Raw genomic sequence first — 16,857 nt, forward strand, 5'->3', positions numbered from 1 at the left:
GTAGAGTTTTGAAAACTGTGTTCAAGCAATGAAAAAACAAACTAGAGTTTGGTCCACATGAACTGCTGCTGTGCAGACTGGAGTTAGTTTTGCACATGTGACTCCAGTTGGGCCCACTGTCGTCTAGCAATCGAAAAAAACTGTAATTGGACTCAGAATCAGGGACAGAAATCTCTAGCTACATAAATATTTGAGAAGAACGCATTGGAAAAGTCTGCAACTATCTGACTGTCCTCTATCGCCTCCCATCTCTTTTGTCCCTTTCACTTGCACTCTCCTGTCCCTGCGCATGCATGCAGGTGCACCAAAGCATGCACTTTCAGGATGCACTGGCACACACAAGCTGTGCAGGTTTCTGAGAAGCTGTAAAGCTTTTTCCATTGGCCATTAAGGGGGATGAAGTATTGGCACCAAATCACTCGAAGAATCCATTTTACTTACACACTAGACACACGCTTGCATGCAAAAGCTGGCAAGCAAACACGCATGCACATATACAGTGCCTTTAAACTGGGGCGCTATCGTAATGGGGGTAATGATTTTTGCATTATTAATGAACCAGGCTTCATACTCATCTTAATTGAGAATGTTCTTTCATCTTCAGCACTTGCTCATTTATTGTCTCCCTCAATGCAAGTGGTGTAATACTGTAGATCACATATATGCTTATAGTACTCACATACATAACACACATTTAAACAAACACACTTTTTCCCTGCCGTTTTATTTTGGTGTTCTTGTTGAACCTGCTCTTTAACTAACAAAGACAATGTCACTTATATATGCAAATTAGTTTGCTGGAATGAAGGTGAGGGTCGGAGACATTGGGATGAGAGGGGTTGAGTTTGAAGGGTGGGATTAAATGATGGCCGTGCACAAGGGGATAAACAGAGGATCGAATGAGGATCGATGATGAGTATAAGCCGGAAAGTGTCAAGGAACCAAGGGAGTGAAAACTCGGTGGGGGCATCATATTGTAGCTTCATCGCGCCCCCTGTGGTACCTGTAATGAGACAGAGAAGGATGTAGAAAAAAGCAGGTTTTGGAGCAGGGATGTAAAAGATAAAACAAAGTTATCAAATCAGCATCATACTGTGTGTGCTATAATGTACATGTTTGTGGATTTGTGTGTTGCTAAACTGTGTTGTTGTCTATGAACGATGCGTCTCAGTGTTTTTATTGTGTTACATAAGCGGTCACTCTCTGCGGATCTCTCACCTTGTTAACACATTGTTAGCAGCTCAAACAACAATAACAAAAGAAAGGATCGTAGAAAACTTAGAAGTAAAGAGACAGAGAGAGTATGAGGTGAAATAGGAGAAATAAATTAGGGGCAGGTTCCGGCAGAACACTTGTGTGTGTGTGTGTGTGTGTGTGTGTGTGTGTGTGTGTGTGTGTGTGTGTGTGTGTGTGTGTGTGCGCATGTGCGTGTGTGATCATGATAATGGTGCCTGGGTCTAAGCCTAGGGCAGTAGTGTCATTAACTTCTCTGGCCCCGAGTGTCGCCCTCATTGGAGATGTCTCTTTACTGACTGCATAGATGGATGGGTCATTGCTTCCATCCCTCTCCCACCCTCTCGCTCATTGTAAATTATCCTGCTATCACCTTGATTTAGCATCACCTTTCCTATTTAACCATGGCCATGATTTTATTTATTTATTTTGGTTTTGTTTTTGAGACACAGATTTCCTCTTATACAGGGTTCTATTTATTTTTGAGGTTAGAGTAAAAAAAACGCCAAACCAAACAGGCAAAATGTTAAATAACCAATAAAAGTAGATTATTTTACTTTGGCTCCAATAATCACTGAGTCACAACACCACCATTTTATTTTTTCGAACATAAAATTGCTCCACACAAGGGCTGCAGCTATCGATTATTTTAGTAGTCGAGGATTGTACCAATTATGCCATCGATTGATCGAGTAATTGGATTAGACATACTTTGGCTTTATTAAAGAGCAATAGTAAATATTACACCAGGCACTGCAAGAACAAGGCTAGGAGAATTATTAAAGATCTAAACCACCTGGGAAACAGCCTTGTTTCCCTGTTGAGGTCGGTAGGAAGGTACCAGATACATCAGACCAGCACTGAGGAGCTTAAGGAGGAGCTTCTACCCTCAGGCCACTAGGATCCGAAATGAGGACACTGCCTAAGACTGCACCCCCCCTCTCCATCATACACATATAGGCTTATTTATTATTATATTTTAAATGCACAAATTCAAATTCAAGGAACTGACAGGATTCAATTTCACTAGAATTGTGTATTTTATATGATTTCATGTGACAAATAAATAAATTGATTGTTTAAATAAACAAAAGAGAAAATATGAACATCTAACCCAATCAGTGAGAATAGCTCACGTTATACCATTCAGCACCATGGATAGCTCCATGGATAGCATCACAATGGAGTACATCTGACTGGGGGCTGATCTGAAGGGATCAGCACAGAATACCAGAACTCTAGTCTTAATCATTTCAATCAGGAGAAACTTTGTTTGCAGATATGCAAAAATATTGATTGTACAACTGCATGATAAAATGTATAAAGTCTTTTGGAGATTAGACTCCATCGAATTAATGATATTTTTGAAGGGGTAGAGAACAGGAACATAACCCCCCGATGGAGTCTAGACACTGGTGGCGGCGGAGAAGAAGACCCGAGACCAGGCCGAAGAGGCAACGGAGTGGTCAGCCGGGAGAAATACGATGACCGGAGGCAGAAGGGGAGGTGGAGGGTTGAGTGCTTTGCCTGAAATGACAGCTGACGGCACAGGGAGAGAACAGATTTAAAGTTGTAATGCTGTGATTGGCCCTTGAAATTCGTGGCCAAGTCTGATTGGTTTAACTGAAAGTATCGCTTCTAAACAGCTGATTTGATTTAAGAAGAAAGAGTGGTGATTGGGTTAATGACGTCTTCCTGAAAGAATTTACGCTGAGCTTCATTAGCGGTGGTGGCTTCTACTTAAAACCCCTATGTCCTCTGTGTGTCCCTGTCTGCAGTTAGATTTTGTAAATCTGTAAGTTGCCTGGTAATACAGGTCACCAGAAATGCTCATGCACAAACCCTGAGGATACAAAACCCGTTGGCCCTCTTAACTTTTGAAGAGACAGCTCAGTTTCAGTAATACTTTCTGTCTGGATTTATCAATGCAGTCTGTTTGCTGAGTGCGTGCATCTGTTTGGTTCTTTAACAGCGCAGATTTAATCAAGCTCAGACATCAAGATATTGTGCAACATCCTGATAAATTCAACGTCACAGTACGTGAAACGGTAAAGTCGTCCTGACGATACTAGTGTTATGTGGCGTCAGGTTAGAAAAAAGCTTATAGTTGTTGTTCTGGAGGGAAAACACGAACCACATATTTTGTCTGGTAAAAAATGGATATGTTGTATATGAGGTGGCCCACCATTTTTTGTCCAATCTTGATTTTTCCACTGTACTGCAGTCCTTGTCACTGCTAACTTCACTGTGGGCCTGAGGGTGTGGAGAGCCATGTGCTTCTCCCAATACACATATAGCTACCAGCTGCTGCTTTTTACCAAACATTCAACAGCTTCACCATGAGGACGCTCTGTCTGCCTGTTTTTATATTATATAAATGAAAACAGGCCTTAGGGGATGACTTTTTCTTAAGAGACCTCTAAAGCAGAATAGCCTAATGTAAATTAATGAAAGTAACAATAATCCTCCCTATTCCAGCTTAGGTGTTTGGATTACTTGCTTATTGAGAGCACAATTGCATGTCTGTGAGTGGAATTTAATGCCCTTGTTTTGTCTCCTTCATTCTTCCTCTTTATTTTTGTGTATCAGGCCGCGAGAGGGAGAGGAGCATGGGTGATAATGACTTGTCAAATTAGAAGCGATGGAACCTGCAGCGAGTGTAAACACAATTCGGAATGTTCAGATGACATTTTCCAAGCTGTATTTCTACTGGGGGAGATTAGCGGAGTGACAGCTCAGCCTGAATCTCACGGATCACAGCTGCACATGGGAGAGCACCAACACACAAACACACACACAGAGAGAGAGAGAAGAAATTACTGGCATTTTAATACTGCACAGCAGACTGACACCTGCATAGACAAACAGAGATCCCCTTACATGTGCACACACACTTTGCATTTGGCTATCTTGTGATTTGAAATGCTTTCCCTCTTTCAGGCCTTTCTTCCCAGTCATGGTCCAAGGGGCCAACACCCCTGTCCGCATGATGGATGGTGTTCGCACACAGCCTTGACTTTATAACACATAGGGACTTTATTTGCATGTGTTTCGATTGCCAGTAAAACTGTACATGATGTAGGAGAGCTGTAGACGTTTTAGTTGTTAAGATATTAGAGGGTCCTGTTTCTTTGTGTTCTATTTTACGCATGGCCGTCCTCCCCAGCGCACCAGCAGCCATGAACGGTGCTGCTCATTTCCCAACTTCGCCTATGAAATAAAGAGCCATTTACGAGGAACAATGTCCCGGCCATCACATCTCCCTCTATGCTCACTACTGGAGAGGAACTATCGAGAGTCCCGAGCGCATCAATTTGGGCCTCAAATGACTTTCTCCAGCTGGCCAAAACCTGACAAGCTTTCTGTTCTCCTTTAAAAAGAGCCCTTTATCATCAAGAGAAAGGGAGGGAGAGAGAGAGAGAGAGAGAGAGAGAGAGAGAGAGAGAAGTCAAAAAGCTAATGTCTCAGTGACACCCTTTCTCACACAACAGGGGAAATTTCTATTCTATAACGGGTTCTGGTTAATTTGAAGTCAATTGGAGAGTTATTAAAAGGATCTGAGTGAGCTGTGCTGAACTTGGTCAAGGGCAACAAACTCACCCTGGTTTCTATATGAAACAATAGAAACAGGACTGTCACCTTCAGGCAAACTTGAAAGTTTCTATGATTTGCCCATAAACTACTTTTATACTGCACCATATATGTAGATTTACTAATTCCATCCTGTTTTACTTTTTGTAGTTATTTTAGCCTTGAAAAACCTGCTTAGATTCTGTGGGGAGAATCTCATTGTGGAGGATTTGCTTCATTTTTAGGTATTGTTTTTAGTTTATCTCTGAAAGCTTCATGTTGCCTTTGAAATTACTCTGCCAATATGTATGCAAATGTCAACATCCACTGCCACAAATTAGATTTACTTCATTTCCCTATTGCTCCTATATCCTTTCTGTGCTCCTCAGGTGCAGGTTCAGTAGTTTAATGTAACACTGTTGTGTATTACAGCACAAATTACAGTGTGTGCCCTACAAATAATGTCAGAAACAAACATTATTAAAGCAATATGCTGAGAAATGGAGTCTCTGATTTAATTTACATACAGTAGGATATGATACACACACAGGTGTGGCCAGGATGTGTTTTCTGAGGCATACTTAATGGGGATAATGGACTAAATTTAAAGGGAATGTATAGGGAGTGATCAGCTATTCTTTGTCTTTGAGTTATTTCTGTGATACCTTTTGTTGCATTTTCCACATGATTGCCAAACACAACAACAGCAATATAGAACAACATTACATGTATATAAATATAAGATGATGGGAAGAAGACAAAAATACAGCCATTGGAACATAACAGCCATTACTCATTAGGCAAAGTTTCTACTATATATATATAGATATATATATATATATATATATATATATATATATATATATATATATATATATATATATATATATACTTCATTTAATCAGGAATTAATGGATTTATTAACTTATATTATTATTCTTTGTCTTGTTTCTATTTAGAGAATAGCCCAACTGCAGCTCTGATCATTTTGGGGCTTTGAGGTGATGTGAACAGGAAGTATAATGTTTTTTTTGGCTTCATTTGTTCATATTTTGGCAGGCAGTGTACAGAGTACTACTACTACTACTACAACTATCACTGGATTACATTGATACTCAAGATAACTTAAAAACATAATTCTAAGGAAGGTGCTGAAGTCATAAGGAGTGCTTTGTTTATGATTTCTAAGTAAAAAAGATTCATTCATTTATTCGCAACAGACGAGATAATCCTCGGGAAGTGTAAGTCACACTGAATCTAAAAATATGTGCATCATCTGTGTGTTATGATCCAAGAAGGAGTATTGGATGTTGACTCAAATTGCAGCAATCGCCAAACTATTTAAAATACAATGATTGCCTGAATGAGCTGTGCCCAGCTGCTGACCATTTTGATGAGCAGTTCAAACTATAGTAACTAACTTTCCCTTGTTTTAGAACACCAGCACACACCTGTCCCTTTCACCTTACTCAGTATCTTTGCCTCATGTCTTTCCCTCCCCGAGGGAATCTGCCTCACCGTTTGAAAACCTCTGGTGTAAAATATTTGAAGCTCTGGGAATAATTTTGAATTTTCTGTGAGTTATGATGAAGCTACAGAGGAAAATGAGCTGGAATACTTCTTTGAACAATCAGCTAAAGCAGCCAGATTTGGTCTACAATAGCTACGGCAGTGGAGACATATTCCAAGTCTGGCACTGGGCTGCTCAGGTGGGGGTTTGTGTCAGTGGGTAGCTGTGTAGCAGCAGGCCTGGCAGACATGCCGCTTGTTTGCTTTGCATATGCAGCCTTCACATCACATCCTATCACAATTTTACTTGCCTCTCTCTATGTTTGTTTGTTTCTCTGTCTGCTCTTCCAATCCTTAATTACAAATATGTATTATGTGTGTATACTTTTCAACACACTTGGTAGAGTTAAAACTAAATGAAATGGAAGCCGGGGCAATGTAAATAGTTTGGAACATTTCTGCAGCAGTTGTTTGGTTGATCCATCCAACATTTTGAACAGATATCTCGACAACTACTGGCCAGATGGCATGAAATTAGGTATTGATATTTATACTTCCCCAAAAAAATACTCGTATTGCTCAAGTGTAGATGCTTTTAAAGTATCTTAATTTTATTTCACATTAAAAAATTACAAAAAAAATACATCAAAGCGTAAAGTATTCCCACATACATCCCCAACTAACGATAAACTCAAATAACATGAAGCACACAGGAAACTGAATACAAGGAATAAGATGATTGTTTTTTAAATAAATTAAAATAAAAGAAATGGACACAATATATTGTTTTGAAGTTGAATCTATACATTTATTATTACTAAATTTGTTATTCAGTTATGACAATAAGAAAAAGACAAAGAGAAACGTAGATTTATACAAATAAGTGCTGTTACCTTACCAGTTTTTTTGGATAGACCGGTAGTTCTCCACTATCTTTAGAGAGAAATTATCCGTATTGGTCCACATTTGCATATGAATCAACAATGGTTAACTGTCAGTGAGAGTGAATAATTTATTGACAGAGAAATATGGAGTGGCACAGCACAGAGGGAGAGATTAAAAAGTCAGATATCTAGTTACTTAGAGTACAAAGACAAGGAGAGAACATTAATACACAATCATGCTTCAGTGAAACATATAGTGTAATACATGTACACATGATGTATATTCATAAAATATTGCAAAGATGACCTTTCAGTTTATGTAGGTCCTGACTTGAAAAATGAATAAACTATAGATTATTTGTGATTTTTCATTCAGGTCATTTCAGTTCCAGTTAAACCAGATCTTGGTCCCACTGGACCAGATTAGACCAAAACAAGGCCGGGCCATATTAACTGGGTTTGTTATAGTGTTGTGGATCCCAGACATAAAAGATGGATGAGACAGAAGCTTATTTTCCTTATCACGTTGTTTGATGGATCTTGCAGCTTTCAAAGGCCTGATTCTGAAACTAAGCTTAGAAAATTAGATTTTTTTTTTGTTCTTTCTCAACTGAATCAGCAACAAGTGTTTCCAACCCATTTAGCAACAGGTTGAAAACACTTTAAAGTCATGCAGAGCTTGAACTGTGCTGATCCTTTATTAACTTATCTCAAGGCTAAAGGAGAGAGATTGGCAGAGAGAGAATGATGGACATGGGTGGTTCTTATTCCAGGGCTTACTAGTGCAGTGAACCATTTACTATAGCTTCTGCACAATTACCTTTAGGGGTCAGCCACAGTGCCTGCAATTGTGGACCCAGAAAACCATGGAGATCTATAGTCCCTAATTGGCCTTTATCAACAATACATTGGTGAATTTCCATAATGGGTAATTTTTTTGTTTCTAGGGTTATTTCTCATACAAGATGTTTGTGATATGAATGTAAATTCCACAGTGTACTAAACAAACAGGGAATTAGTCATAATTGTTCTAAATATCGGTTATAAAGCACTAAATAGCCAATGGAGGAGGAAAAAGATGAATGCCAAGCTAGAGGGAATGAGTCAGCTGGATAGGGAGGTAGAGATGGAGTCATGTAAGCAGAGTGGGTGAGAAAGAGAATGAGACAGAAAGTTATTAGGAGTCCTTATCCACATATAGATCATTGAATGTCTTCTTGGCCTGCGAGAACCCTGCCGCCCACCCAACATCTGATAATTACACTACATTAGGAGAGCAGGTAGTGATGAGACAAGATACGTCAGGTACTGAGGGCGACATAAAAGCGAGTGAGAAACATGTAAGAAGGAAAGTGAAGCACACTTGAGGGATAAACTGAAGGATAATAGGAGTTTGATTATTGGGGTGGGGTGGGAGTAAGGGGGTAAGCTTCTCCTTGGAACGCATAGCTCCTATGGCGCAGCGAATAACTTTACATCTGAAGCGTTTAAAGACTCTATTTGTCCATTGTTTATTTCTAAAGAAACACCACAATGTATGAAAGGCTCCATTACCTTGTATCTCTGTTTTTGTAAAAATAGGCTAACGATTGTGTCATAATCACACAACTTACTGTCGCACAATAGAAAAGTTACTGTACAAAGTACAGGAGAAGCTTGCAGGCAGTTTCGACTCACATTAGCTGTTTAAGTTTAATTACTAATGTTAACTAGCATTTTAGTTAGCAATAATTAGCCTGTGCCTATGTTATCTCCTTACATATACCTACGCTCTCTGTCTCTGCAAAATTGGGAATGATTGCACAGCTACCAGAAGACTTATTACTTTCAGACAGCTTGCTCACATCACGTCTACGTCTTCAAGTTCAGTTGGAGGCTGCGCAGTAACGCTCAGCCATCACCGGAAAAGTGCTTCTAATAGCCTTCACTGGTCTCCGTCCAGAGCAACGGGATCTGTTGGTCCATTTTATATATGTCAATGGGTGGGAGTAAAGCGGGAGTTGGCATAGCCAGCTCTGTGATTGTGGATGTTTGGTTGTTATGAGTGTGCATTTGCTTTTGTGTGTTTATTCATGAATGTGGGTCAATTTATTGTAGCTCAGGGGTCTATATTTATTGCCTTGGTTTAATGTCACAGGAAGACGGACAGGTGTGCAGAATGTAATAATGTTTCTGTAACACACACACACACACACACACACACACACACACACACACACACACACACATATATATACATACATCCTGTAGCTTGACATCTCCACCCCCCTTGCTATTTCCTTGCACCAGCCACACCTATGCCCTACACATCAAGCGATGTTGCAATGTTAGGTCAGCAGCAGCAGCAGATAAGTAGTACTCGCCGGTAAAGGAGTGCTGCAGCTTACAGTACTGCAATGAAAGGCATTGGTGTGCAGGCCAATTTGTCTCAGTCTGACTGCCATGTGGGAATGTGTCCATATGGAAACATCCTTTACACCATGGGCTTGTCTGAAGAGTGGCTAAACAGAATAGCTTCTAAAGGTGTGATGTCCCAGAGGTGTAGGGAGGAACAGGGAGAGATCCTGTATTTGTGTCTGTATATGTGTATGTGCTGTCAGCAGAGGGAGAGTGAGAGGTGAGGACTGCAGTATTCCTCCAGCGGGAAGCATTGATTTTCCTGCCCAGTGTTGGGATGTGGGAAATGTCAGCCTCTAATTGAGTTGATAAAACCGTTTTGAGTTTCAGACATAAATATGGTTCCCCCCACAAAAGGCCACCGCACTAAACAACTCCCATTTGGAGGTCTGTAAGGAATGAAAGGCCTCCTTGTTGTTGTTGTTGTGTTGGTGTCTGGTTATGTGTGTGGTTTCAAACCAAAACAATTTTGCCCTAGCTGCTACGGTGTTTGTGTGTAATGTAGTAAAGCTCTGTGTGTGTGTGTGTGTGTGTGTGTGTGTGTGTGTGTGTGTGTGTGTGTGTGTGTGTGTGTGTGTGTGTGTGTGTGTGTGTCCGTGTCCATGTCCATGTCCATGTGCATACCCATATACATGTGGAGTTTGTTTCTCGGACAGCACGTGTCTGCAAATCTGCATGGTGAAAAGAAACTGACAGGCGCGCCGCCACTGAATAAAATGTTTTCTTTCATTGTGAATCAGGATACAAGCTCGTTAGACTAAATAGTTTTGTTGTGGCAGGGAGTGCAGAAATGGAGACTGTGAGAGAGAGGCAGAGGTCATATCCATTAGAGGTGTAGAGGCTGAATAAAGAAAAGGCTGAATGAAGCCTCCGCTGTCCCTGCTGATTAGCAGATTGATATGCAGAGAGGGCAGAGGACTTACCTTCTGCCTTCAATGGAAACTCACTCTAATGTCAGGGGAGGAATAGTTGTTTGTGGTTTAGTGCTTCTCGTATGATTATCTCCTATTTAATGTATAAATGTTCAAAGAAAATAGATGCACAAAATGGAAGTGAATCGTGCTTTTTGTATTTGACAAAATAATGGAAAATGGAGATTTTTTCCCCTGTTTTTATTTCAATAATTTAGCCATATAACTCAATGGCCAAAACACAGCTTGTCTTCTGTGCATACATTGTTAATAGTGTTCATCAGTAAGGTGCTTAACAGTTGTATAATCATGTTTAAAGTTGTGAGGAGTGCATGTGAGCACATATGAGAGTGCACGTGTGCATGTTTGCATCTATAGGGGCCCTGCTCTCATCATTAGGAATGATAATTAGACAGGGTTTCACACATTAAGTCCTGCACACACACGCACACACACACACTTTGTTTCTCTCACATTAATATGTAAGCACACACACATTTGTGGCTTAGCCTACTGGTAATTAACAGACATAATTAGGCAGACAAACATTCTTATAGGGAATGCACGCTCATGCAAACATGCACACACACACACACACACACACACACACACACACACACACACACACACACAAAGACACACATTAGTTCCCTGGTAATTAAGAGTATTAATTACAAGCATAGCTGTCCCAGTGAGGCTCTGTATCACTCACAGACTGGCACACAGCAGGGTTCTTATTACTTTATCTCACCACACCATCACCCCCCCTCTCTCTCTCTCTCTCTCTCTCTCTCTCTCTCTCTCTCTCTCTCTCTCTCTCTCTAACTATCTCTGTCTCTCTGGTTACACATGTACTCACTAATATACACCTGCTGGTTAAACAAGCGGTAACTAATTAGTCAGAGAATGATAGCTGGCCATAGGTTAACCTCTGGTAGCTCTGGAATTTAGAGAGATCTGCTGGCTAGGACTAAAACAGACCAGTGTGCTTGAGGGGCTGTGCCAGTGTCTTGATTTTTGTTAAATGTCCTTTCAGCTGCTGCGCTCTCAGCCACACTTTGTTATAATGCAGCAGCTGAAGTATACATTTCATAAATTAGGCTGGGAGTTACAGTTTCCATCTGTAGTGCACGTGATTTTATCTGTAAAATTAGTTACTCTACTTTCACTGTAATATGCACACTAACCTAGGTGGACATGTAGGGCAAACCCTCAGTCCAGTCAGGGTAGATTATCTTTAGAGAATGGATTACAGCTGAGCTAGACTGTTAGCTCAGGACAAAAGCTGTGAGACAAAGAGCCTAAGGAAAAATATCCGTCCATAGAACCGTTAGACCAGGAACATGCCTTGCTTCAAGAGCTCGAGGCGTATTCCCAGTTAACGAAGTAGCCTTGCAATCTTTGAAATTGGAGTTGTGGTGCAGCCTCAGCACTTGGAGGAGCCTGACATCATTTATGGAGATATTTTACAGGTCGTTCCCAAATTTCACAGTGCACATTGCGTGTTTGGATATTGCAGGATAGTGTCTGAGCTGTCTCTGCAGAGGCCAAGGTGGCACACGTGGCCTGAATGTGTGAGTAGCGTCAAAATAGCAGGGGAGGTGAGGAGAAGAGGCATTGTGCAGTAAAATTTGAAATCCTCCAAAAGCAATAGACATTAATATCTATGCAGTATAAACCATGAAAAGTGTATACTTGCATACTGTACTGTACACAGCTTAGTGTCTCATTACTAATAAAGCTATTAAAGTGTTTTCTAATAAATAGGAAGAAGATTATTGTGGGTGGTTTATGACCTGGTAATCCTCACTCATATGTTCTTGTAAAGTAGCGTGAAGGTGCATAATATCGCTATATTGCTTTGCTGTAAATATAATATTTCCATGTGCTGTAATCACACTGCAACCAATTCTGTATGTGCTCATACAACATTTATTATTTCTTAATCATTATTTTACGCACACCCTAGTTGTGTTGTTAAATGTCTCTTTCTCTCTCTGTCTCTTTCTGTGTCTCTGTAGTGGACGGCTGTACAGATTGGTCAGTGGACTACCTGAAGTACCGGGTGCTGCAGGGTGAGCCGGTGCGGCTGAAGTGCGCTCTGTTCTATGGTTACATTCGGGCTAACTATAGCCAGGCACAGAGTGTGGGCCTCAGCCTCATGTGGTACCGCAGCTCTGGCCTGGGCCACAGCGACTTCGAGGAGCCTATCTCTTTCGACGGCGTGCATATGAGCAAGGAGGAGGATGCTATCTGGTTCAGACCTGCAGACCTCCAGGACGTGGGCCTCTACTCCTGCGTGTTACGGTAGGATGGAGGGAAAAGAGATAATGCATTTAAATGTCAAGTTTAACAAGTTATCTTAATTTTTTTTTGCTGTAGTTTCAAGTAGACTCAAAGTCATAGTTTAGCATTTTTTTGTTAGGAATTAAATGCAAATATTAAAAGTGCTTTTTGGCTTTTTCCCCTTTCCTTTATTGTGTTATATATCTTTTTTGTGCATGTTATAGCTTTACAAAGTGAAACCCCCCCAAAGGGACCTACCATCTCCAACAGAAAACACTGTTCACAAACTGCTCCAAACAGCTCTATTGTAGTCCAACCTTTACTTCCGTGACAAACGTGCGTCACTTTGTAATACACGTTATAATGTGTATGTGCGACTGCCAACAAAGATTGAACAGAAGTGAGATGCCTCAATCGGTAGCTAAAACAGAGAGCTCAACACACAGGGTGAAAAGAGGAGTTGCAGCAATGTGCAGTACGACAAAAATATGGTGTTTTTTTTATTTTTATTAAACCATGTAAACCTATTCTGGTACAATCTCTAAATACAATTATTAACCTGAAAATGAGCATAATATGAGCACTTTAATACCACTCACATGTCTGTGCATTAAGTATTGAGCTGGAACCTGAAGGTATTTAGCATTGCTTAGCTTAGAAACTGGAAGCAGGGGGAAGCATATTTCCCAAAACTTCAAACTATTCCTTTTAATCAGGGAAAAGAATCTGTAAAATAGAGAATGTTATTTCTGAATTAAAAATCAACAAAGAATGTTCTTAAAGTAAGTTCCATCATCTACATAATGATCATAATGTAACTAAGTGATTCCTCTTAATTGTTCCTGAAACGTGTAACTGATGTGTTCACTTAAATCAAATGCAATTGTCTGATCCCATTAGCAAATTTATCTTACAGTGAAGCCATGGGAAGTGGTGGGGGGAGAAATATAGACAAAGAGAGATAACTGAATACAAACACAAACACCCACACATACACACTCTGTAGTGGGCCATTACAGAGAGATTCTTCCTAAAACAAGATGCATAATTATGTGGCAGTAACTTATTAACCTTTACAGTGGAGAACATCCCTCAATAAACGGCTCATTGCAGCTCTTCATTTCAGAGAGTTTTTAATAAACCTAGTTAAAGGCCTCTTAAAGACCCAGAGAGGCTTGCAGGATACATTGAGTGTGACTGAGGGGAGTGTGCCTGTGTGCAATGAAACCCCTGCCTATACTGCAATTCTTTGCTGCACTCTGTAGGACTAATCTGGCACAAACAGTGTTGTCTCACTGTAAATTAATGTTATTTTTGATTATTGACAATGTCTTCTAACAAAGCTTAGTTCCCTTTCAAATGCTGTTTGAAATTCAGAGCATATACAGTACTTCAACTCTGTAGAGCACTACATTTGTAAAAAGTGCCCCGAGCTCTGTGTTTCTCTGTGTTTCTCTGTGTAGCTGGGGGGGATTTCAGACTACTCAGATACCCTAATCAGAACACTGTGTGAGATTTGCCTCTGAGCTGAAATCAATTGTCTTTTGGTTAGGAAGTAAGCTCTTGAGTCACACATTTTAGCACATATGACCTAAACATTCTTCCCTTAAACTCCCTCCGGGCAAAGAGAGGAAAAATCGGCCTATGCCTTAGTCGTTTCTTCGATGTTCATACAGTACATGCAGTTTACCCAAACCTCAGACATCTGAACAACACCTAATATCATAACAACCCTCATTGACGTTACTAGGAAGGAACAAATATCACACAACCATGTGACTATAGAGTGGAATAAATGCCTTTCTGACATATTATTATCAAAAAACAATATACACAGTAATAATAATAATATCTTTATTTATATACAGTAGCATTTGTGAAAACAAAGTTACAAAATGCTTCACATAAAAACTGAATAAAAAACAACAATAACAAAAGAGATTTGTGAAAAGAGCAACATGTAAGTTAAAATAGTAAAACCCATAAAACAGAATAAAAACTAGAATCAGGTGAAATCAGGGAAGGCAGTGTGATTAAAGTGCCCATATTATGAAAAAAACACTTTTTCTGGGATTTGGGGTGTTATTTTTTGTCTCTGGTGCTTCCACACGTATACAAACTTTGAAAAAAATCCATCCATGCTGTTTTAACTGAGATACGGTTTCTGAATGTGTCCTGCCTTCAGTCTCCTAGTGAGCTGTTCAAAATCGGCCAAAATCGGAAACGAGCTGGCTAACCAAAACCGTTAGTTCGTAGCGTTAGCGTTAATGCTAACGCTAGCATGCTACCTCGTTCTCTATAGCAAAGCACTGCTACAACACACACAAGTTCACCATAATCTACAAAAGAACTACTTACATGTGCGCCCTCATTTATAAGTCTCCCAGCTAATCCTGCCTTGTAACAGTGAGAGAGAGCTGTGCAGTACAACAAAAATATTGTGTTTTTTGAAAATGAAACCATGTAAACCTATTCTGGTACAACCTTAAAATACAGTTATGAACCTGAAAATGAGCATAATACTAGCGCTTTAAAGTATATTTTGAGCTTAGATTGGAAAGAAGCCACTGACGCAGCCTGCTTTAGTAACCTTTGTAAAGGTAGGCTTTATTGCAGAACTGATTGATTTGGTATTCAATTTGCTTACAGTAATATGGACCTAATAAACCATCCACCAGCTCAGTGTGTAATAATCCAAAACCTTAATAAGTTACTGGGTTGTAAAAATCTCATCATTAACACATGCAGTTAAAATCACATTACGTGCAACTGGTAACTGTATAGTATGTCAGAATGAGCATGCACAGTATGTGTCATATTTCACATAAGTTATTTCAATGTAAATGAGTCCTGAGACCTAATTCAGTGTCTTCAATGACCTCCGCCTCTCAATGTATGTTTAATTTTGTCATAGATGTTTGAATAATAGCAAAATGTAATTTCAGTCATTTCATTGCAAATAAAATATAATGAAACAAACCAGTAGAGTATATTTGTTATCACATGTAATGCTACATTCAATATCACCAAGATTCAACAGCAAAACTAAATAAAATAACAAGTCTAACACAAGACAGCTTGCTGCTGCATTGTCATGCATTTTTAATAAACAAGCACATGCAAAATCATCATCTTGTGGATATAATAAAATGTCTTTGATATCTGAAATAATTTGTTCATTGAGAGGATAATTTCTGAAACATCAAAACATGCTAACTTAAGGATTCCTGTCACCCATAGACTGTATAGAATATGGACATAGTCTCCGTGACGTCCCCCATAACTTTCTGGGGAGCCAAATTGAAGCTTGAAGTAGCTGGTTGGCTGTGGTCATTGCCATCTGGCAGTGCCTGACATCGGCTAATCCAAAAATGGGCAAAGAGGTGGAGCGTTGATGGAGCTGAGGTGGGCTGAATGAAGCCGACAGTCTATGCTCTCCTCCTATGACGGCACCCACCTGCCACTCAAAGCAGAAACCTTAATTATGCAGAACTTTAAGCCTGAATATAATTGAGTTATAACACATGTATGAAGGGGGAACTTAGCTATATAGAGACCAAAATAATTTTTGTACCAGGCTGCAAACTTGTTTTTTTCTGCTGTAGAGTTGGGCATTTTAACATGGGGGTCTTTGAGGATTGACTTCCTTTTAGAGCCATCCTCAAGTGGCCACTTGATGAAATACAGTTTTTGGTCCTTCAGCTTAATTTTTCAGCACCAGAGGTTGCAGCTTGCTGTCACTCTATAATCTTTAACTTAGAAAAGAATTGGCCCTCTTTAACACAGGTTATCAATATTTCTACTAAAATAAGAAAAACGTGGTTATCTATGGTTTTGGTCAGTATGAGATACATAAAAAAGGCAAACCAATTGTGGTAGTGATGGCAATGAGCTATTTAGAAGCGATGATGACCTCACATTATGCTACAATGATTTTATTGTTTCACAATTCAATCTGATCCTGATGTAAGCACCCTCAAATTAAAGCTGATAGTCAGCACTTTAAAGCCATAGTCATGGTTTCATTTCTAACCCAGTGTGCTGGAGTACAAATGCCAACACAACAA

General features: G+C 39.8%; 1 protein-coding gene across 1 annotated transcript in view; it reads left to right on the top strand.

Moving 5' to 3' along the window:
• Positions 1 to 16,857, top strand: part of il1rapl1a (interleukin 1 receptor accessory protein-like 1a) — a 187,501-nt gene that overhangs the window by 69,470 nt on the left and 101,174 nt on the right. The window contains exon 3 of the mRNA XM_028591960.1: positions 12,526 to 12,811. Coding sequence (XP_028447761.1) covers positions 12,526 to 12,811 — 286 coding nt within the window. The remainder of the gene's footprint in view (positions 1 to 12,525; positions 12,812 to 16,857) is intronic.

The sequence above is a fragment of the Perca flavescens genome, chromosome 11 (assembly GCF_004354835.1).
Source record: "Perca flavescens isolate YP-PL-M2 chromosome 11, PFLA_1.0, whole genome shotgun sequence".
Classification (NCBI taxonomy): Eukaryota; Metazoa; Chordata; class Actinopteri; order Perciformes; family Percidae; genus Perca; species Perca flavescens.